The sequence below is a fragment of the Ailuropoda melanoleuca genome, chromosome 13, assembly GCF_002007445.2.
Source record: "Ailuropoda melanoleuca isolate Jingjing chromosome 13, ASM200744v2, whole genome shotgun sequence".
Classification (NCBI taxonomy): Eukaryota; Metazoa; Chordata; class Mammalia; order Carnivora; family Ursidae; genus Ailuropoda; species Ailuropoda melanoleuca.
Window position 1 is genome coordinate 21,392,196 of NC_048230.1, and position 22,790 is coordinate 21,414,985.

Here is a 22,790-nt window from a genome sequence, read left to right on the forward strand (position 1 = left end):
GGAGATTCTCTCTTTCCCTCTTTCCCCCCTTCTGCCCCCCCAACCCCTCACCGCTTGCACTTGCACTGTCTCTCTTTCTAAAATAAATAAATCTTTAAAAAAAAAAAATCAAAGAAATTGGTAGTTCAGCCTGGGACTGGAGATACTGACTCTAGGGCTCCAGCAATAGAAACATATTTATTAATGATTAGTTGTTGGGGGTGGGGTGCCTGAGTGGCCCAGTCAGTTAAGTATCTGCCTTCCACTCAGGTCCTGATGTCAGGGTCCTGGGATCGAGCCCGACGTCATGCTCGAGTCTGCTTCTCCCTCTCCCTCTACTCCTCCCCGCTGCTTGTGCGTTCTCACTCACTCTCAAATAAATAAATAAAATCTTTTAAAAAAAGATTAGTTTTTGGATTTAGGATAAATATCTGTCTTTGCTTGTATAGGTGGGGAAAAGTTACTCTTCCAAAATTTAAATAATCAATAGGCCTCTCAAAATGGGCACTCATCTATTTGAAAATAATTTGATTAGGCTGATAAGGTGAATCTTTGCTTCAAAGGAGAGAGTTTTCAGGAAATAAAGGAGCCTTTTAAAAACATGTTGAAGGGGCACCTAGGTAGCTCAGTTGGTTAAGGGTCTGCCATTGGCTCAGGTCCTAGACCTGGGTCTTGGGATCAAGCCTTGTGTCAGGACCCCTGCTCAGCGGGGAGTCTGCTTCTCCCTCTCCCACTCCCCCACTCATGCTCTCTCTCTTGTGAGCATGCTCGCTCCTTCTCTTAAATAAATAAAATCTTTTTTAAAAAATCTGAGGATCAGAGTCGAATCGTGTCTATGCAGTTTGAATCAGTAAAAGTTGGTTGACTTGAAAGGGAAAAGAGGTTCATAGAGGGCCAAGAGCAAATAGAGTGGCAAATCTTTGTATTTTATCTTTGTAACCTCACATCCTTAGGGAGGAATCCGGTCTGTATAGCTACCTTAGCTTTGTTGTGAATGTGGACTGAGCAATGGAATTGGATAGTACTGACAGTCGACTGAATTTTGAACAGTCACATTAGGTAAGACTGGAAAGCTAGATTGGAGGATGCCAATGTTAAGTGTTTTTCCTGGTTTGTTTCCAGTATCCTTTCTAATAATGGAGATCAGTTAGAAACCTGTTAACACCAGTTCAGGTGAGAGAAAACTGCATAGAGAGGGATAAATGTGGAATGTGTTAGGAAGCAAGAGTGCTGACAGGACTTGCTGATAGATGGGAACCCTAAGAAAAGAGGGGTTTTGGCTTGACCAGTTGGGTGGAACATGGTGCTGTTTAGTATTTTAGTCATGGTGTACATCTCAAATATTAAGGAATGATAGAAATTGTGCTTTTTCTGTGAGCTTATGGCAGTGGAGAGAGAGATCTCGGGGGAAAGACGCTGGTTTCTTGGAAACTCAGGCTAGAAAATTACTCTGGCATGTTAGCGCACTAGACATTTTATTTAAAAAAAAATTGATGATTATGTGCTAAAGTATGGAAAGTCTTTCTTAAAGTATTAGAACATATGATTTTTTTCCCAGGGTCCAGTCTTGAAAGTAGGCATGAGCCTGTCAGTGATTGGCTCCCTTAATAATGGTGCTCAGCAGAGTTGCCATTTGAAAATGAAATGGGAATTGAAAGCTAGAGTATATAAATATATCTTCTGTCAGATATTTTTCCATTTCCTACATGTTGAATAAAAGACCATACATGATCTAAGTATCAGTCATAGGAATCTGAAGTTTTGGATTAGGAGAACTCAAAGAGTTGAGTTTTGAATTCACATCCCTTCATAGCCATGTGACCATGACCTCTGAGCTTCTCTTTCCTTATTTGTAAAACTTGCTCCACATGCCTCACAGGGTTATTAAAAATCCCAGATAAGATCATGAATGTCAGAGTACTTTGGAGACTGAGGCAGTGACTGATGTTTTTGAGGAAATGGTGACGTAGCTTAAAACACTTAACACAGGATGACCTCAGACTGAATTTTGACGAAGACCAGGAGGATGGGGGAGTAGCATGTGGGTTGTACCTCTTTTGTGAATCTGGAAGCTGTGGTTTCCACTAGGTTGTCATACCTAACCGTACGGACCTATTCTCAGTGGTCTTCTAACTCTTAACCAAAGTGTTTTGTGAAGCAGACGGCCCCAGGTACATTTCAGTGCTATAAAGATGATAAAATGTAAAAGGAAGTTTGGTTTTTCTGTCTTATTTGGTAGTTGGAACTGTTTTCCTGGTCTTCATGCCAAAACGAAAGGCAGCAAAATATGGTTAGTATTTTTGACTTTAAGTTTTCTCCCCTTTAGTTGACCTTTGGGCTGTGGCATGGGATTTTGTTTGGTTTGGGAGTATCTTTTCCTTAAGAAGTGAAAAGTATAAATATGCCAGAGGCTTGCTAGCAGTTGAAAGCAACTCTTGGTCAGCAAGAGAAATGGAAAGGGGAAAAAAAGGTTGGGGATGGCAAAAAGCAAAGGAAAAGAGAGGGAAAAATGTAATTGGAAGAGGAAAAAAAGCTTAAATCATTTCAAAAAGTCTCAAGTTTTCATTTAAAAAAATTTGTCTTTGAGTTCAGGCACTAAAAATTGAGGTGATTAAAGAAGGAATTAGTCCTATGAGGGCAGTGAATAAAATTAGGGGGAAGGATGGAGGACAGGTCTTCAGGAGGTTAGAAGGTAGAATGGTGGAGAGGAAAGAGAAGGTCCTCTGTGGAAGCCTGGTTACTTTATAAGGATTTATAGCCTCTGAAGATAGGCTGGATTACTGTATTAGTTGTATGTAAAATGTGCTTTCTTGGCGGACACCTGGGTGGCTCAGTCGGTTAGGCATCTAACTCTTGATTTTGGCTCAGGTCATGATCTCAGGGTCATGAGATTGAGTCCCATGTGGGGCTCCACGCCCAGCACTTTCTCTGTCCCTTTTCCCTCTCTCTCTGCTCTTTCCCTCCCACCCCCACTTTTTCTCCCTCTCTCTCAAAATTAAATAAATAAATAAATAAAAATAATAAAATGTGCTTTCTTGCTGAGGTATGTGAAGTCAGCTTCCTCCTCCCTCTGCTTAAGTAAGCCCAGTGCTATGTAATTCCAGTCAACTGGGAAAAGTATTTTATCAACAAGAGTTAGTTTTTTCATTATTAAGAAGATCTGGTCTGAATTCATTGGCTTTTTTTGTTTGTTTGTTTGATTCAGACTACATTATTGTCTATTTAAAATATTTCTCTGATGTTGATTTAAAAAAATCTTTTCTAGTTTACTTTTCCTTCTGAATTCGTTATTTTTGAAGCATTTTTAAAAGGCAAACTAAAAGTGGAGAGACTGTGACAAACCTCTCTAGCTGAAGACCCTCTTTATTTACTTTCTCGGGTTTTTTCCCCACCCTCACTCCCCAGTCAGCCTATTGCCCTGAATTCAGTGTGCATCCTTGCAGTGCAGTGTGTGTGTGTGTGTGTGTGTGTGTGTGTGTGTGTGTGAGAGAGAGAGAGAGAGAATGTGTGTGAATATATAAATTCTATGACAGTCGTTTGTTTTTCTTCTTATTGTTTTTCAAGGTCTATCCATCTGGATGCATATAAATCTAGGGCCCTCGGTTTAGCTGTTTAATTTTTATTTCACTATGAATAGTTCAGTTTTTCCAAACCCTTTGTTGGATCTTTAAATTGTTTCCATTTATTTGCTGTTACAGACAGAACTCCAGTAAACAACAGCCTCCTGTGGCTCCCTAACGCTTTCCTTGTCCTCTTCCTCCTCCTCCTTGTTGTGATAGTTGTTCTTGCTGCTTCCCTGGTTTGATTTTTTTCCCCTAAGTATCTTTCCTGAATTCTCCCAATTGGCCCACCACTTTGGTATTCACATCATCGTTTGGAGGAGAGAGAGGAATGAGGAAACCCTTTCATAACTCGAAATGCCAACTTCTTTTATTAGGGTCACAGGTTCTAAAAATTTCTTTTCCTATGGATTCTTTTTGGAATCTGATAAATTTGGCAACTTTTGCATTTCAGTGTTTTGTATTTTAATTGTCTCATCTCCAGTAGCTGTTTTTCACAAATGTCAGTGACTCCTTACCTCTTCCTTTTCTCCCTTCCTTTTTTACTACTTTTTAACTCCTAGAATACTTCCCACCAAGTATAGGACTATTCACTGATCTCCAGTCCAGTTCAGGGAATTCTTGTGTTACCTTCTAAATTTAGCATGATCCAGGCATGACTGATATTTATAAAAGAGTTTCTTGGACCATTCTTAGTCACATTAAGCATTAAAAAAATATAAGGCTTCACCTTATATTAGAATTATTACTGATAAATTTTGTTCAGGGACCGTATGTTTCAATGATCAGTAGTTTAGTTTATAATTTTTTTGTCTGGGCTCTTTAATCCACTGTAGTTTCTTCATTATTGCAAGGTTGAGTATATTTTTAATTTTTATGCTCCATGTCTTTTCCCCTTTAAACGTGGAAGCTATTCAGAGCTCTGAGCGCTTGGAATGCTGAAGTGTTACACATGAAAACTGTTACTCTTCTCTAATAATACACTCTGCCTGCTGCAAGTGTTTGAGTAGGACTTCCTTTCTTAACAAGGAATTTGGGCCGCCACCTCATGTATGAATATATATACAATATTTTCACCTCATGGATATGTGAACTACCTTTAAGAATTTAAGAATTTACGTGTGAAGTTTTTTTAACAATTGATAAGACCTTAATGTTGAAGCCTTAGTAATAAGTATAACTACGGAATATCAGATGCCTCTGTATTTTCTTGCAGATTTATTCATGTCTTAGGATATGGTTCAGGTCACAAGTATTGTGGTTGGAAAGTAACCTTGGGATCTAAGTTTACTCCAGTTTTACCTCGAGCAAAGTGTTCCATCAAAAGTATAAGCTCTCTCTGTATGCTCAGACATAAGTCATCACCTGATAGGCAGTTTTGTTTAGTAAATTATTTCTAGTATGCCACTGTAATCACTGAGTTTGAGTGGAGTTCTCTACCTGCTCTTTATCACATCAGTCCCGCAATTTATGCTGGGGAGAAATGTTCCTATTTTTAATCTTTTTTTAGAATAAGATTGTATGATACACTAACAGTATGGAGTTTTGTTTTCCCTTTCACTCTGGAAACTGCTATAACAATTTTTAGTACCTAACTCAAAAATAATCTTTTTTTCTCTAACTGTAGTCACGTTCTTGGGATATTTCATCGGGATACATAACAGAAGCCTTCCATGTCTGTGGGAGTAAAAATATAAAGAACTTTCTTCTTGAAATTATCTTTTGTTTACATAATTCTTTTTAAAAACACCTTTTTTTCCCTTCTATTAAAATAAAACCTCATTTTTAAAAAACGCAAAACTGGAAAAGCCTAACTAAAGGAAGCAGTCAGTCTACATGCTACGTCTTATCAAGAAGTTCCCATAGTGGGTACGCCAGTACACAACTGCCCCAGCATGCTGGAAGAGTTCTTGTCTTTTGTTAGTTTCCCAGCATTGTTATTACTAGAACAGGGGGAAAATGCAGCTGAGTTTGTATCAACTCTTTATAAGTCTTATTTGACCCGTGACTCAGTGATACTACTAACCTGAAACTTGTTAGTAAAACAAACTTTGTTAATAAATTTGACATAGATGGGCGCCTGGGTGGCTCAGTCGTTAAGCATCTGCCTTCGGCTCAGGGTGTGATCCCAGGGTCCTGGGATCGAGCCCCGCATAGGGCTCCCTGCTCCGCTGGGAGCCTGCTTCTCTGTCTCCCACTCCCCCTGCTTGTGTTCCCTCTCTCGCTGGCTGTCTCTCTCTCTGTCAAATAAATAAATAAAATCTTTAAAAAAATAAATAAATAAAAATAAACTGACATAGAGGGGAAACTTTTTTTAATGTATACAGTTATTGTCTAATCTTTCAAGAATGGAAATCCAAAAGAAAAAGAGATTAACTCAGCCATTTATTAAATAAGTGTTTATTTCTGGCCTCCCTTGTGCCAGACAGGAATCTGCCTTTCATGCATTCCAGATACAGTAGGGTAGATGATTTTATGTGCTAGAGAAAAATATGAAGTGATGAAGGAGGAATAGGATTGTGGCCTTGGGGGAGAGGATGACATTTTTAAGGGTGCCAGGAAGGCCTCACAGAGATGGTGACTATTACAGAAAGACCCAACAATAGTGAGGGAGTGTGCCAGGAGAATATCTAGGGGAAGAGTTACCCAGGTAGAGAAAAAGGCAAGTACAAAGCCCTGAGGCAGGGATGGGTCTGTTCTGTCTCAGGAACAACAGCAAAGAAGGGCAGTTTGACTGGAACATAGTGAGCACAGGAAAACATAATTGGAGATGAGGTCTGATTGTGCAGGCCTTTTCCAACCATTTATAAGGATTTTGGCTTTTACTCCAAATGAGATAGGACTTCATTGGAGGTTCCATCAGAGGCCACGATTAAACTAAAAAGGTAATACCAAAAAATAATACTGTATCTTGGCTTTGCTTTCAGATACCTTGGATTATTTCTTATAATAATTTGGGTTTTACCTAATGGCTTCTAGTGAATAGCCTTATGTAGATTTAAACATTTGTGTCAGTACTGTAAATTTCCCTGAAATACAGATCTTAGGTATTTCATTTAAATTCAAAGAAAGAAAGTATGATGGGCAAGTCTGTCGATAGGTGTTCATTCCTAGGTGGCCCTGCTTTATTACTGATTTCTCCTTATGAATTATCTTGGAAAAGAAAAGTGTGTATTCTGTGCAGGACATTGTATTCACCCTTAGATGTAGAAGGATATATGCATGTGTGTGTGTGTGTGTGTATATGTAGCTACTATATTTTAACGTATTTCTTGAACGTTTTTATTATGAAATATAAAACATAGAAAAATATATAAAACATAACTGTATAAAGATGAATTATAAAAAGCAAGTACCTATATAACCACCAATTAGACCTAGGAATATATCATTGCCAGCACCCAGAAGCTTGCTATATTGTGTATTCCTTCTAGATCATAACCCATGCTCTTGTGGAGAGTCTGACATTTGTGATAATCATTTTCTCTGTGATTTTACCACCTAGGATTCCTTACAAACCATTATAATTTAGTTTTGTCTGTTACTGAACTTTATATAAATAGAATAATATATGTTCTTCTGTGTCTTCTTTCAGAACCTAACAATATGTTTGTAACTTTCATCCATATGGTTATGTAGAACAGTAGTTTAATTTCACTGCCATATAGCTTCCCATTATACGAATGTACCATAATTTATGTATCCATTCTACTGTTGATGTTTTTGGCTGTTAGGAACAATGCCACTGTGAACGTTCTTGTTTATGTGTGTTGATGGATGTGCAGGAATTCCTCTGGGTCATTTTTGAGAGTGAAATTGCTGGATCTTTAGTTTTATTGATAATAAACTGTTTTTCAGAACTGGTTGTGTTAATTTGCCATCCTCCCTGTAGTATGAGAGGTGTTCCTGTTTCTCCCAGTCCTCATCGGTATTGTCAGACTCCTGACATTTTGCTAATCCATTGGGCCTGAAAATCTTCATTGTGGCAAATGAACTGAGAAACCAAACCCTTACACTTTAAAAAAAAAAAAAATCAAGAGTAAGGGACTAATGGTATTGGTTTCTGTTTTAAGAATCACCAGCATTCAGCATTTTCATTTCTTAGAGTTGGTTGGCATCGTCCGCCTAGGACTACTTACAGAGTCTTAAGAGGTGTTTGTCTATCTACCCTCAAAGGGTCAGGAATCTTGTCTGTCTTTTTTTTTTTTTTTTTAACCGCTGTGTCTGAAAGAATGCCTTGCACAGTTGGTGTTAAGTAAATATTTGTTAAATGAATTCAGCCTCACTCTTGCTACTCTTAAATCTTCTGATCAAGACTGGCCTGTTTTAGCATCAGTAGTTGAAGACAGTTTTTGGTGAGGGCTCCTTCTATTATGGATAGTAACTAGACTGGTTTATGAAAATAAGAGAAGCTTATTTGTAGGTCTACCAGTTAAAGTTAGTGTTTAGATTTTCAAGAAAAGATTCTATTTTTAAGGAATCTCCCAGTGTGTATGCAGTACTTCATTTTCCCACAAAAGGGAAGAGAGTGCTAGAATTTTCTCCTTATGTTAGGCTTCTGGAAGCCTGGCAACCAGTCTTATCCCTGTTTCTGTTTTGAGTTACTTCGTAGGCTATGGTAGATAATTAGGGCGGTGGTAGTGTTTAGCCAAGACATCTCCCCAGTCTTCACCAGGAACCTCACTGTGGTAGCTGTTTGTTAAAACCATAGAATACATTGCTTTGTTTAAATGTATCTTGCTTCAGTGTAATTGACCCGTTTTACATAAAAACGAAATAAGAATTCTTTGAACAGTTTGTGAGGTAACTGGCAAATGTGATGATGACCCCCCCTCTTGTAGGTGTTGACACGAAGCAAACCAGTGATTTCATTTTTGCTGCATTCATAGGCCAGTTGATTAAAGGAATTAGCTTGGATTTTTCAGATATTCATATCTAAGTATAATCTTTTTGAGAGATGACTAAAAAATAGAATATCCAGAACTAGTGATAAAATCTAAGAATGGTCATTTTGACTAGGAAATCCTAGCAAATGTATTACCTGCTTTTGTAAGATTTTTCCTTTCAGAATAGCCAAAATAAGTAAAGACTTGTATGAGATTCAGAATCTGGTTAAGTCTGATTCATCATCTCTATTTCCAACAGAGGTTTCCTGTTAGACAAGACAAATTAGAGTCTTCCTACTGACTTAACTTGGTGAGTTTTTACATAGTTTTATTTTAAACATAGTTTAAGATCATGAAAAAAGCAGAATGAAGTGCACAGAAATATTTACCATGACTTTAAAAAATGCACATCTTGAGTGCAATCTACTGTTTCATTTCAGTGCAAATGGTATGTAAAGTTGGACTTCATAGAAGGTAAACATGTAAGGTTTTGTTTTTTTTTTTAATAGTGAGCATTACAAATGGTTTTAAAGAAACATTTTTCATAAGTGACTTCAAAAGAAGTTTTATTCTAAGTATTCTTTTCTGAAGTAAACCATAGCTATTTTTTCAGATCTTCTCTGAAGAGAAGCATATAATGTAAAGCTTTACACTAATGGTGGAAGGGAAAAAAGTTGGAATTTACATTTGTAATCAGTGGTTGGTAATACATGATAAAGAGACCTTAGAGTAAAATGATTTTTCTCCCTAGAAAAGATCTTCAGGGAAATGAGAATTACAGTTTATAAAAGGAAACAAAGCAAGTCATGGACTTCATTTTACTCTGTTCAAGGTGTTTAATTCTGAGCAGACTGCCTTTGTGTATGAATGTAGAGCTCATCTTTATATGGTTAACTTAAAAAATGTTTCTGCCATTCAGGCCAGCATCTTAAAATTTTACTTTTTCGTATGAGATTTATGCCTCAAATGTTTATGTATATTTTCACAGAGTTTTATTGGGTAAAATAGGTATTACTGCATTTTAGTCTTTTAAAATCTGACACAAATTGTTGGGAGCCAAGAAATTCTGTTAAGACAGACATTCTGTCTAACTTTCCCCTGTTTTGTCTGCCTGTGTGGTTTTACTTTTTCCTTGTGTCATGAATTTTGGAATGAACATTTAAAACAGAACTTCCTGCCCGTCCTTTGTTCCATTTAGCTTAGTTAGAACCTTAACATTAACATAGAAATTGGCTTATTTTTAATAACTTTAGAAGAAGAGGGAATTTATTTTCTGCAGATGGTTTCTAAGTAAGGAGCACGGACATGGATCCATGTGAACAGTCATCAGATTTTTTCTGGTAAGACTACAGTTAAAGGAGATTAAAGCAAAAATACACTTCCATCTCTCTTTCATAGTTGAAGGGAGGCATAAGTGTCTCTTGTAAAGAACAGTGTCTCCAGAGAATACCAGATTCTGTACTGCTAGATAGTAGTAGTTAATGCTGAAGAGAATTGGTTGCCCTTGGAGTATACCAAATTTTCTGGAGTAGATGGGCCTTTTCAGCTTTGAAGTTAATGCACTTAGTCCACATAGTACACCCTAAGACCAGTTTAGATGATCTTCTTTGCTATGTATTCCTTGAGCTCTTTCTGTAGCCAAATTGTGTTAGTAAGAAATATTTTTAAATGGCTTGATTAAAAGTATAGATGGCTGAAGAGAACTGCATGTTGAATTTGGCTTCTAGAAAGGCCAGAGGACCTTGTGAGGTTATGCAACCTCTGCCTGTTTGTTTCATGAAACGAGTCTCCTGTTTCTGAATTCCTTGCAGCTTGGACACGCTTAAATTGTATTAGGGCCAAGGCTTTCATCTGTTTACTATTTGAATTTTATAAGGTTCTTCGTAGTTTGTAGTTGAGGGGAGAGGGTGGAAAACTGTAATATAACCTCCCAAATCTCAAAACAGCTTTGAGAATATAATTATATAATAAACATATCTTCTTAGCCATAAGGTTTTTCCCCCTCTTCCTCCTCCTCCTCCTTCTTTTTTTAAATTCTGTTCTAGCTCTTGTTTTAGAATGAATTTTCTCAACCTAGAGGAGAAATCTTTGATAACACGTGGGATGTGTTAAAATCTTCATCTTTCGTAAGTTTGCTCTTTGTGGCCCTAGAGATTTTTGTCCAAGTCATCAGTGGAATCAACACATTATTATAATTTATGAAAAGAGAAGTTGCTGATTATTTGGTTCTGCCTATCTAACTTCATTTCTAAAGGTGTTTTCTTTTGGAACTGAGATCCACTTTGAAGTGAAATAGCCCCTTTATAATCAGATTTGTTTACTGATTTGGATTCCTGTCTTTCCATTTCAGACATTTCCCAGATGATTGATTTTGAAAGTGATGTGTGGAGAAGCTTAATCTGATGAACCCTGCCTTTTTTTTTTTTTTAAAGCAGTTGGAGGAGTTGTTTTTGTTTTTTTTTCCTAGCAGGGGTTCAGTAATTAACAACAGCAGCACATCACCTGATTATATTGGCCCAGACCTTGTGAAATCTGTGCTTGTTGCAGCCATGATTTGGTGTGCTGGATCCCTCACCCAAGAGGAGACAAGATGTTGTTACTAGATACATTTAGCTCAGTTAGTCATTTTTACCTAAATTAAAAAGCAAAACAATTCAAGAAGTCTTTCTTTAAGGTCTGAAGAGATGCTGTCCTACAAGACTGTTGAGTGGCCTCTGCCCCTTTCCAGGACAGACCTTTGCCTTTGGAACAGAGCATGCATTGCATTCTCTCTGGGTATATTTTTGGGGTAGTGAACTATGCTAATATGTCTGTATAACAACTTTTATATAATAGTTTTTAGGGAGAGGGAATGATTCCCCAGCCTTTAACTTAAATTGGCAATAAATTTTTTTGCTCCTTCATTTTTCTGGTAACTGGAAGAGTTTCATCCAGAATGAGAATTATTCCATATTTTAACCTTTGAGCTGGCTGCAAAGGTCTCCTTGGGGACAGACACTTTGCAGTTATTTATAACCTGTAGAGAAGGGCAGTAAGGCTGTAAACAGCCAGCACACACTAAGGTTTGGGAGCCAGTGGGAGCTATCTATTGGTTATCCCACTACTTTCCATGACTTGAGATCCTTTCATGTACCTTCTTGTTCATCCTCATCTTGGCTTTGGATGAGTCTTACCAGCCAGGCTATTTCTGTAAATCACCATCTTATAACACTTAAACTGAGGAGAAGAAGGTAAAATAGCCTTTTTATGTTAAGAAAGTATATCTAATCCTTAAAATCATTTCGGTGTCTATGCTTGGCTAAGATATCTGTAAACTGGGGAATCTACCTGCATACATACTAGTATACTTGTTTCTGAGTTTTCCTTAAATAACAACAGTTGCAAAAATAATTCAACTCTTAATTAGATAAATATTTGGCTACGGCACAAAATATGTTCTACAAATTAGGCTGGTATAGAAAAAAGTTATGTGTCTAGGCAGGTTTCAGAGGTATGTCTATATTTCTACATGGACATGTTTACATGTGTATATATTTAATGTTAAATATGTTTTCTCTACTGTCAATTTTATGGGAATCAAACCTCATGTCAGATATGAAAATTCAAGGTCAAATGTAAGTAACGATGCTAAGGATCTGCCTCAGTTATATCAATATATTGGAATTTTATTATATAGGCTTCAACTTGAAAGAACTCTCGAGGTCTAGCCTCAATTCCTGGCAGTTATTGTAGCACTTTCTATAACCAGGATTACCCTATTCTGGAAGATGCGCTTATGTTACTGTTGTCTTATGGATTTGGGAACTCCCCATTGAGCCTGACAGGCTTACCTTTTCTCCCAAGTTTTCTTGGAGTGTTTTGGGGGTTTTTTTGGGGTTTTTTTGTTTTGTTTTGGTTTGGTTTTTTTGATCGAAGGAGAGTGTCGTTTTGGAACATACTGAATGAGTTATTTAAAATTGGAGTGAGATGAACTGATACTTTTCTTTTTGAAAATGTTTTGTTGTTTTAAAAGTATGCCTAAATTCTTAATAGCTGTTACTTACTCAGCAACTCCCAAACTTTAACCTTTAACTGGAGCTCATTAAGGAAAAATATGATCCCCCAAGACAGTAGTCTAGTTATTCACCAACAATTTCATTGAACAAATATTTACTGAGGGCCTGTTATGATAACCATTTTCGGTACGGGGGTTGCTGTTCTCTGAGCTTAACTTCTGGTGTGGAAGACAATAGACAAGAAATTTGAAACAAGATCATTTCAGGTAGTGATAATGAAGAAAATGAAATAGGGTAATGTAATGAGAGGGGCAGGCTGGAAGTTGGGGGTCAGGGAAGGCCTCTCTGAAGACATTACACTTGATAGAACACTTAAATGACAAGGAGCCAGCTATGAAAAGATCTGAGGGAAGAAAGAGCTTTCCAGGCTCAGGAAATAGCCTGGTGTGCTCACTAAGTAGAATTAAAGGCCTGAGTGACTGAAGCATAGTGACTGTGAAGGGTAAGTGTTAGATGAGGTCAGGGACATACACTGAAGTCTTGGCAGTCATGACAGAGGTAGATTTTACTTAGATAGCAATGGAGATCACTGGAGAATTCCTATCTTTTCTTTCATAAGGGTCTGATTTATAAGCCATCTCATCACTTAGAAAGATTAATTGTAAAGACTGCTAATTGCTTTAAAAAATTTTTTAAATTTTTTTGAAAAGATAATATATTCACATGGTTCAAAATTCAAAAAGTACAAAAGGGAAATAGAATGGAAAGCTTCTTCCCACCCAAGTACCCTGGTTTCCTTCCTTGGAAGTAACCAGTGTCCCTAGGGTCTTGTATAGCTTTACAGAGAATATTATGTATATGTTAAAATAAATAAATATTTTTGCCTCTTTAAATAGAAAGAACCTTCCCATTTTTTAACAGATTTTTATTATATTGTCAATTTGTATCATAATTCATTTAATCAGACCCTTGTTGATGGACTTTTAGGTTGTTTCCATTCTTTTGTGATTACAAATAATGCCGCAGTGAAAAAACCTTTTATATTTGTCATATTAAATATATCAGTAGGGTAAATTTCTAGAAGTGAAATTGCTGGATCAAAGGGTATATGCATTTCTTATTCATTCTGACATACATTTCCCTTCATGCAGAGTGTAACAATTTATATTCTAATCAGAAATGTTCTCCTGGGGCGCCTGGGTGGCACAGCGGTTAAGCGTCTGCCTTCGGCTCAGGGCGTGATCCTGGAGTCCTGGGATCGAGCCCCACATCCAGGCTCCTCCACTGGGAGCCTGCTTCTTCCTCTCCCACTCCCCCTGCTTGTGTTCCCTCTCTCCCTGGCTGTCTCTATCTCTGTCGAATAAATAAATAAGATCTTTAAAAAAAAAAAAAAAGAAAAGAAAAGAAATGTTCTCCTTACCCTGAGCAAGTGTTATCAAACATTTTGATCTTTGCCAATTCACTGGGTGAATCAGTGTGTGGTTTAATTTGCATTTATCTTATTATGAATGAGAGTTGAAGATGTTTTCATATATTTCAGAACCACTGGTATTTACATTTCTGCAAACCATGGGCTGTTCTTCACCCATATTTCCATTAGGCTGTTGACTTTTTCTTCTTGATCTTTAGATTCACTTAATATGAAATCCTTTTGTTAAAGAATGAAAAAAACAAATATAGTGTCGTATGTCATTTATATCTCAATAAAGACAAAAGCAGTTATCTTTAACTTGTAAATTTTATAAAGCATGAACCTGTTAAGGGATATAAGAGAAACCCCAATCTTTCCTTTGCTTATTGAGGTCTCTCTTGATTGCCCTTAGTTTCATTTTAAGAAGTGTCTGTAAATTAAAAAAAAAAAAAGGTACATTTAGTATTTTGTTAGACTAGATTGAATTGCAATAAGTTTACCTATGACAAATTTTCAAAAGTCATTCAAACCTTGCAACAGAGGAAGTCAGTATGACCTGTAATAATCTATCCTTAGGGTAATGAGAAAGAAGTTATTACCTCACACGTTGTGTATTATTGAGGACGCTGTAACAGGAGAAATACAAACATTACTTTGAGGTCACATCAGTTTCTCAAAAATGAATATATCCAAGTCTTCCCATAGTTTCATGGGATTTTCTTTTGTTTGTTTTTTGTCAACAATCTTTTTGGCAACTTCTGTTTGAAAATGCAACGTCTCTCAGGTTTAAAATAGTTATTGGGATTTTTCCTTACTTGGAAACTGTACAAGGCTTTAAACCAAAAGAAAAAAAAAAAAAAGTAATAGGCTTTTAAAAAGTCCCTAATAAACCATTCTTTTAAGAAGCTATGTTCCCAGCCGTCTAGCTTGTGCGTGTTTGTGTATTATGTTGAACCACGTGAAATTGCCAATATTTGACTAGTTTTGGCTTACAAAACAATTTCATGGTTCAGTGTCGTATCTCCTCAGTCATACTCCTGTAGTTATTTTTTTTTACTCCTGTAATTTTAAGACCAACGGATCTGTATGGCTAACTTACAGATGTCATGTATGTGATATGCCTGTGTTGGTTGTTGATATTCTTTTTTTTTTTTTTTTTTAATTCTCTGGATGACTGGATTAGATTGAAGATGGAGGACTGCTTATAGGGACTAAAAGAAAGATAAAAAAGAACTGCAGAAGCTGTCTTTGTAACACATTCCGGAGAGTGTTCTAGCCTAGCTCTGCATATACTGCAGGTTAAACTGTTGGGACATTTCCCTCCATTGTATAGGGAATTCAACTTCTGTCCTCAAAGAATCCTGATTACGTAAGAGTTTAGTTCAAATTACCAATTCATGTTTTTAAAATGAGGGAAATTCTATCCGATTTCTTTCCCCTTGTAGAACGAAGATACACTTGGTGTACTGGATGAGAACCTTAGTTTTACCAGGGCTGATACTTGAGAGTGCCAGGCTAGGAGTTTTTGGCTTTGTGTGTAACTCATCCAAAAGAACAAATTAATGATTCTCATTACATTGCAAATCTAATATACTCAGCACTGTTCAAAGGACTCCTTTAGAGATATGTGAGGGAAACAAGCAGAAAAGTTAATGAACTAGAATGCAACTGGATAAATGTTTCAGTCATCAAAGTATTTTTGCTGAATGCCTTGTTTTAGGCAGGCTGTGCTAGGTGATAAGGGGACACAAAGAAGAAGAGTTGCAGGTTCCTTTTAAAAAGCTTCAAGTCTACTGAAGGCAACAGAAGTGTTCATAGGTGTAAAAGAAGGCAGAAAAGAAGTACACTGTACAGGTGTGATTGAAAGTGTCATGCATGTGCATCATGACAACATTAATATATTTTCTTTTTTTATTTCAGTCTACTCTCCAGAGTTTAATGTGTAGTTGGAAATCATACTATATTGATTGACTGGAGTCTTTTGGCAAAAATAATTAGCAACTTTATGGACTCCTAATACCCACTAAGATGCATTCTGTTAGTGATTGCTATTGGCTGCTAATTTGATACTACCTTCATTGGAATTTGAGCAGTATTACAGTTGACAGATATTTTATTTTTTTGTTGTTGTTTTTTTTTTTAAAGATTTTATTTATTTATTCGACAGAGATAGAGACAGCCAGTGAGAGAGGGAACACAAGCAGGGGGAGTGGGAGAGGAAGAAGCAGGCTCATAGCGGAGGAGCCTGATGTGGGGCTCGATCCCATAACGCCGGGATCACGCCCTGAGCCGAAGGCAGACGCTTAACCGCTGTGCCACCCAGGCGCCCCGACAGATATTTTAAAGTACATTTTTTGGTGTGACTCAGAAGAGGTGTCACCTCATGGGTCAGGATTTAATAGAGTAAATAAGAAAATAAATAGTAGTATATAATAGACATGTTCAGCCTCAGAGTTGTCAGCATACTGGGAAATTTGCTAAGCTTTGGAAAAGAAATTTCTCACTAGACAACTTAGATGGTCTTGTCCTAACTTTTTTGAAGCCAGGGATACTGTATTTTGGTGCTTGTTGTCTCCTATGAAAGTTCTCAAACCATGACCCTCAAGTAGACCTCCTCTTTTCTGAAATTGTTTTCCTGCTGGGCATCTGCAGCAGTTGGCATGAAGTGCTAGAGAGTTCATGTAACCCTAGGCTACTTTGGTGATGAACACTTTGCCCATGGTACCTGCTATGAGTGAAATTAATTAGACTTGGGCTGTCCTAGTCAATTTCCTTCTCAGCTGGTTGTGTGGTTAGAGCTCCTCAGAGTCTAAGGCTCATCTTCCAGTGCTACTAACTGCTGGGTTAGACATTTCTTTAAAATTGGAATAAAGGTGATATTATTAAAAAAGAAAAGAAAAGAAAAACCAAAAGACTTGGCTACAAAATAAATGTGAAGCAAAAAAGATAGAAAAAAATGGCAAAGACCAAAGTAGTATTTTTTTTTTTTTTGGTTGTAATAATGGACCATGGTTCAGTAACAACAATTAAGCCATTCAAATAAACTGTTTTTTAAACTTGTCTTTTTCTTAGGCTTAGAGAATCCTTAAATTATTAATTGCTAGGTAAATTTGAAGTATTTTTTAAAACTTCAAAATAAACTTAAGTTAGTATTTTATGATCCCTCAGTGTAGAGCTGCACCGCACACCTCCAGAGCCAAATTTTAGGCTCTTAACTAATGTGTAAAATTCACACCCTCATCGCCAGTCTGCCCAAAAGATAGTTTTAAGTGGGAATTTTGAAATTTCATTCTGGCTCCTACCGGCAGTAATGGTAACTGGGATTTGTAAAACTGCCTAAGGTGCATTTAATTCATTACTAGACAAACAGTTCCTGAGAATGTGTTTTCCATCTAATGGAAGCACACCTTGATCACAGGTGATTAAATGTAGCATTTGGTTCTTGAGTGTATCCTGGAATCATGAACTGCACAAACCAGGGAGCCCAAATGCCACTGCATTGCTTAGTTTGCTAGCTTAAGTGAAATAGCATGTCATGTGTATAGAACTGTTAACTCCCATCTGTGATTACATGGGATGCTTTAGTTGTAAATGTCTGTGGGATAGTGTTTAAAACCAGTGGGGACTCTGGTAATACCAATGGTATTACTTTGTGGGGATACAACTGTGTCTTATTAATCCCCTTCCATGCTTATTACTTAAGTGGCCAGTGAATGTGTGTTGAGTTGAGTGATTTTGTTGTTGTTGTTGTTCATGTATAACTCTTTCTATAAGGGATTTGAGGCAGTTTTCAGAAGTACTTAACATATAAAAGAGTAAACGGTTGAGGGATTTATAGCAAAGTGAATAACAGTGTTAAGAAAGTAATAAAGCTGGGGTGTCTGGGTGGCTCAGTCAGTTAAGCACCCGACTCTTGATTTCGGCTTGGGTCACGATCTCAGGGTCGTGGGGTCAAGCCCTGCATCCAGCTCTGCTCTCAGCAGGGAGTCTGCTTATCCCTCCCTTCTGCTCCTCCCCCTGCTCTCTCTCTCTAAAATAAATGAATAAAAATTGAAAAAAGAAAATAATAAAGCTATTATAGAATGAGCATGTGATCCTAGAGTTTCAAGAGATGGCTTACAGATATGTCTCATGGCTTCCTAGTAGCCAGACAAAGAGGGCGACCTGATCAGTTTTATTCATGTTGTCTGTGCACAGCTGAAAACAAACCAGGTGTTCAGAAAATTCTCCCTTGGATATTATAAACCAGTGTTTGATGTAATGGAATACATCCTTACACTCTTCTTACAATATAATATACTTTTTAAAATAAAGCAGAACAGTAGGAAAAATGGTGTATACTCAAGTGGCTGTCATCCCAAACTAACAGACATATGTATTTCCATATTTGCTTCAAATCATCCTCATTTGAAAAGAAACAGGAGAGAGCAACTTGAGATGTCTTACATCCTTGTCCTGGCCTCGTTCTTCTCCCGTGCTCTCCCATTGTGAATCTGATGCATAGCTTGTCAGTGTGTTTTTTTGTTTTGTTTTGTTTTGTTTTTTTACTTCTACTGAATGCATACATCATATCTGTAAATAATATATAAATCTTAAATTTGCATAAATAAGGTATGGCACTTGACATTCCAAAACTTGCTTTTTTTCATTAGCATTGTTTGATCTCATCTCCATGGTGCTGCAGATCTAGTTCATTAATTTAAAATCCTGAAATATAGTTTTCCATCATATGGAAATAACCCAATTTAGTTTTCTATTTTCCTCCTAATGGATTTTTGGTTTATTTCTAGTTTTTCACTGTAATGAGCAGTGCCACACTGAACGGCCTTCTCAGTATCGTCTTCCGCCCACGTGCAGGGTTTCTCTTGGGCAGTGGTTCTTAAAATGTGGTGCCAGGACCTGCGTATCAAGATCACTTGGAAACTTGTTAGAAATGCAGATATGTGGGCCTAGCTTAAACCTCTGAATCAGAAATTTGGGGGACGGTGGCCAGCAGGTGATTTGGATGCACGCTGAAGTTTAGGAAACCCCCACGCTAACGTGTATACAGTTAAAGTAGAATTACTAAGTCTTAGTGTGCATGTATAGTCAATACACTGCATACAGGAAGTTCCTGTCCGAAATATACATCCTAGTTTACAGTCTCACCAGCAGTGTAGGAGAGTCCCCATGTTCCCATACATGGTATGGATGATTTTTTTTCTTGCTGGTCTGAAAGGTGTAAAACTTTAAGAACTATTTTATTTCGTTTTTTGTGAGCAATATTTTTCCAGGGTAGTTGGCCTTTTTCTTATGAATTTTGTAGAAAGCTTACATACCAATTCATAAATTACCCCTTCATCATGCATTGCAAGCTCTTTTTTTTTTTGTCCAGTTTGTTTTTTGGCTTTGTTTATGCTACTTAAAAATTGTAACCAGATTCACCAATGTTTTGAATGGCTTTGTGTTTAGGAAGGCCTTGGTGGGGAGAAGTTCAACTTGGATTTGATTTGCTGCTGGGACACCCTGTTGAGATGTACAGCAGTTATTTGAAGGTGGTCTGAGGCTTATGAGACAGGTCACAGAGAGATTTGGGAGTCATTTGTGTAAAGGCAAAACTTTGACACTGGGGGTGGATAAAATGAAAGAGTTTAATATAGATCGAGAAAGTGATGGAAAATTCAAACATGGGAATGACAATGGAGAAAGAGAATCCAATAAGAGAGATTGAGGAATGATCAGAAAACAAACCAAGAAGAATCTGGAAAATTGGATAGTGATGGAGTATGTAAGCGAGGAGATCTCTAATGCTACAGAGAAAGGAACACATTAAGAAAGGGGTGAATGTTTGCACTGAAGTGTAGAAGGAGATGAGACAGTAGTGAGAGAGGTAACAAGGTCATTTTCTTTTAGGAGTGGAGTATTTGTGCCCCCAGAGAAAGGAGCCAGTGGCAGAGTTGTATCTGGTGTTCACTATGTTGTGTCCTCTTTGGCAGCCTTTTCATGGATGTACTTTATATGCCCTTTAAGGAGATTCATTTGGTAAGATAATTAGGAATTGGGCAGAGGATGGAAATAGGGTGCTAGAATTGTGACTAGGAGGCTGCTTTAGATTAGGTGGTCTTCTCTGAGGTTAACATCGAATGCTAAGGAGCCATTTGAATGATAAGGTAGAGCATTCCAGGCAGGAAACACAGTTTCCAGTCTGCAAGGTCAAATGGAAATCGGATAGTATACCATTAATCTAATAAAATCCTCATGCTTCTTGGGTCAACCAGGGTGAAGAGAGAAGAGAAATCTTTGTCCCCTGACTGTGGAGACCTTGTTTAACCTTCAAACTGGCGATGTCAAGGGTTCCAAGTCCTCCACCTCCGGCAGAAATGTCGAGTGGCCCCGTAGCTGAGAGCTGGTGCTACACACAGGTAAGTTCATGTTTTCGCTCTGTAAATTGTGTATCTTGGAAGGATTTTGGTGAATGAAAAGAATAAGATTTCTTCATTAGGTTTCCTGCTTTCTCGAGGACATAAGTGTCAAAGAGCAGATACATAAAGTACTTGACAGCTTTCCATTCCTTTGTTTTCACATGGCATCTGAATGTACTAGGCCAGTGGTTTTCACTGGAGGTTGAAAGCGGGGTGATCTTTGAAACTAGATCCACTTACAGCCACCTTGATGGAAATGTGTTCCTCTTTGGGCAACTCACAGGAAACCAGGTTTGAGATTTGCAACCCCAGGCAGTGGCATCAGCATCTCAATTGTCAAGTGCCGCTCTGAGCAGAGGCTTGTTTTAGGGACAGCTTTATTATCTGCTTGCCCACCCCTGTCCATGTTTTTCTCACTTTCCACCCAGTGTTTCTCAGAAGTGAAGAAATGTTATGAAAGCAGTTGGTCACTGTGAGATTTCTCAAAATGTGGGTGAGGGACAGAAAAAGCTGAGCCTCCATGCTGGCCAGACAGGGCTATCTTCCTATGGGACTCATACAGACAGAGGGGGGAGGAAAAATGATTATTTGATCTGCAGCCTGTTTTTCAGGGTTGCCCACTTCCTATTTAATCGCTTCTTGGTTTTCTATCAACAGATCAAGGTAGTGAAATTCTCCTACATGTGGACCATCAATAACTTTAGCTTTTGCCGGGAGGAAATGGGTGAAGTCATTAAAAGTTCGACCTTTTCATCAGGAGCCAATGATAAACTGAAATGGTGAGGAAGACTATATCTAGCTGTAAGAATTTTTCTAAAAGTTGCCTGTTTTGCTTGGTTTTATGACAGAACCTGACTAGAACATAAGATCCTGAAGGCACACAGAGACTTTGTTTTGTTCTGCATGTATTCCCCAGTGCCTAGAACAGTGCCTGGCACACGATAGGTGTTCATTGTAAAAAATATTTTTAAAGATTTCTGTATTTGAGAGAGAGAAAGAGAGCATGAGAGGAGAGAGAGGGAGAATCCTCAAGCAGATGCCTCACTGAGCACAGAGCCTGACACAGGTCTCGATCCCAGGACCCCAAGATCATGACCTGAGCCAAAATCAAGAGTTGACCACTTAACCGACTGAGCCACCCAGGCACCCCTCACTGTATATTTGTTGAATTAATTCAGTGGGCATGTCAGGGATCAGCAAACTCAAATGGTTATAGGGTAATATAAATGAGTAAAGAAGGCCGGTGTTATAAATGATATTCATACATGGGATGAGTGTTGAATGACCTTCTGAAAGGGGCGGTGGCTGCTCAGCTCCAGCCATCTATAGCTTTGTGTAAATAAGGGCTGACCATTGTCATATTTGCTGATTTTTTAAGAAAAGCAAGAAATTTAGATTTTAGCATAAAAATCTCAACTTTTAAATTGCCTGCTTTTAAACAATAAAGGAGATTTATTTGCTGATGTAACGGGAATTCCCAGGGTATAGGATGGTTTTGAAGGTAGTTTGATCCAGCAGCCCGGTGGTGAGATTAAGGACCCCATCTCTCTATTCTCCACACTGTTGGACATCTCAAGTCTAGCTTTCCTTGTGGTTAAAGGATGACTGGCAGTAGCAATGGGTATAACCCACTACCATCCAGCAGATGTCTTTGAACTTTCTCTGAATTAACTCTGTGGCCAAGAATATGTCCTACATGCACTGACTGATTTAGGTTTGGGTTCCCTCCCTTAATCTCTACAGCAAGGGGAATATGATCTGAGAGTGGGGGTCAGTCCCATCCAAACCATGTATCCCCTTGAAGAGAAGTTGGCAGTTAAGGATACAACCATATGTTTGCTGCCAAGACCAGAACACATGTGTATCAGCCACCCAGTTTTGATCTCTGATAACCTACTGAAGAGTTAAACCACTCTCCTTCCCTTTAGTATTTGTTGGCTGTGTCCATTAAGCAGTGTATTACTAGGTGCTGAGAGAATGCTTTATTCTTAGGTGTTGTATTTATTTATTTAAGAGAGAAGAGCATGATCGAGCACAGTGGAGGGGCAGGCAGAGGGAGTGGGAGAGAGAGAATCTTAAGCAGGCTCCGTGCCCAGCACAGAGCCCAGCGTGGGGCTCGATCTCCTGACCCTGAGATCATGACCTGAGCTGAAATCAAGAGTCAGACTCTTAACTGACTGAGCCACCCAGGCACCCCAGTGTTAGGCATTGTATTTAAATTCACATCTTGAGCACAATGTGTGCTGCATATGCACTCCCCGGAGAGGCACTGGATTGGGCCACCTGTTGGAGAGAGGTGCCGTAACACTGGCAAGGCCTAAGGATGCACGTGGCCTATGTGTTGTATGTGGTAGAAGTAGTGTGAACCACATGCAGTTCAACTAATGACATTTACAACTTAACTCAGTTGAACCTATTAAATCTGTCTGAAATTTGTTTTGATTCATTGGCAACAGATTGTCATCTCTGACTTGATTTGGAAGCCTAGCTTGGAACTCTACCCTGTGTAATGGGAGTTTACTTTTGTCTGTGCTTCCTCCATACTTCCTTCTTTATTT

At 38.1% G+C, this 22,790-nt stretch overlaps 1 protein-coding gene across 2 annotated transcripts in view; it reads left to right on the forward strand.

Moving 5' to 3' along the window:
* Positions 1–22,790, forward strand: part of SPOP (speckle type BTB/POZ protein) — a 62,570-nt gene that overhangs the window by 21,984 nt on the left and 17,796 nt on the right. The window contains exons 2-4 of one of the 2 annotated variants that reach the window (XM_002923735.4): positions 8,685–8,735; positions 20,089–20,232; positions 20,890–21,011. In XM_002923735.4, coding sequence (XP_002923781.1) covers positions 20,155–20,232; positions 20,890–21,011 — 200 coding nt within the window. In that variant the 5' untranslated portion in view covers positions 8,685–8,735; positions 20,089–20,154. The remainder of the gene's footprint in view (positions 1–8,684; positions 8,736–20,088; positions 20,233–20,889; positions 21,012–22,790) is intronic. The other variant, XM_011230461.3, reaches the window with a different exon arrangement.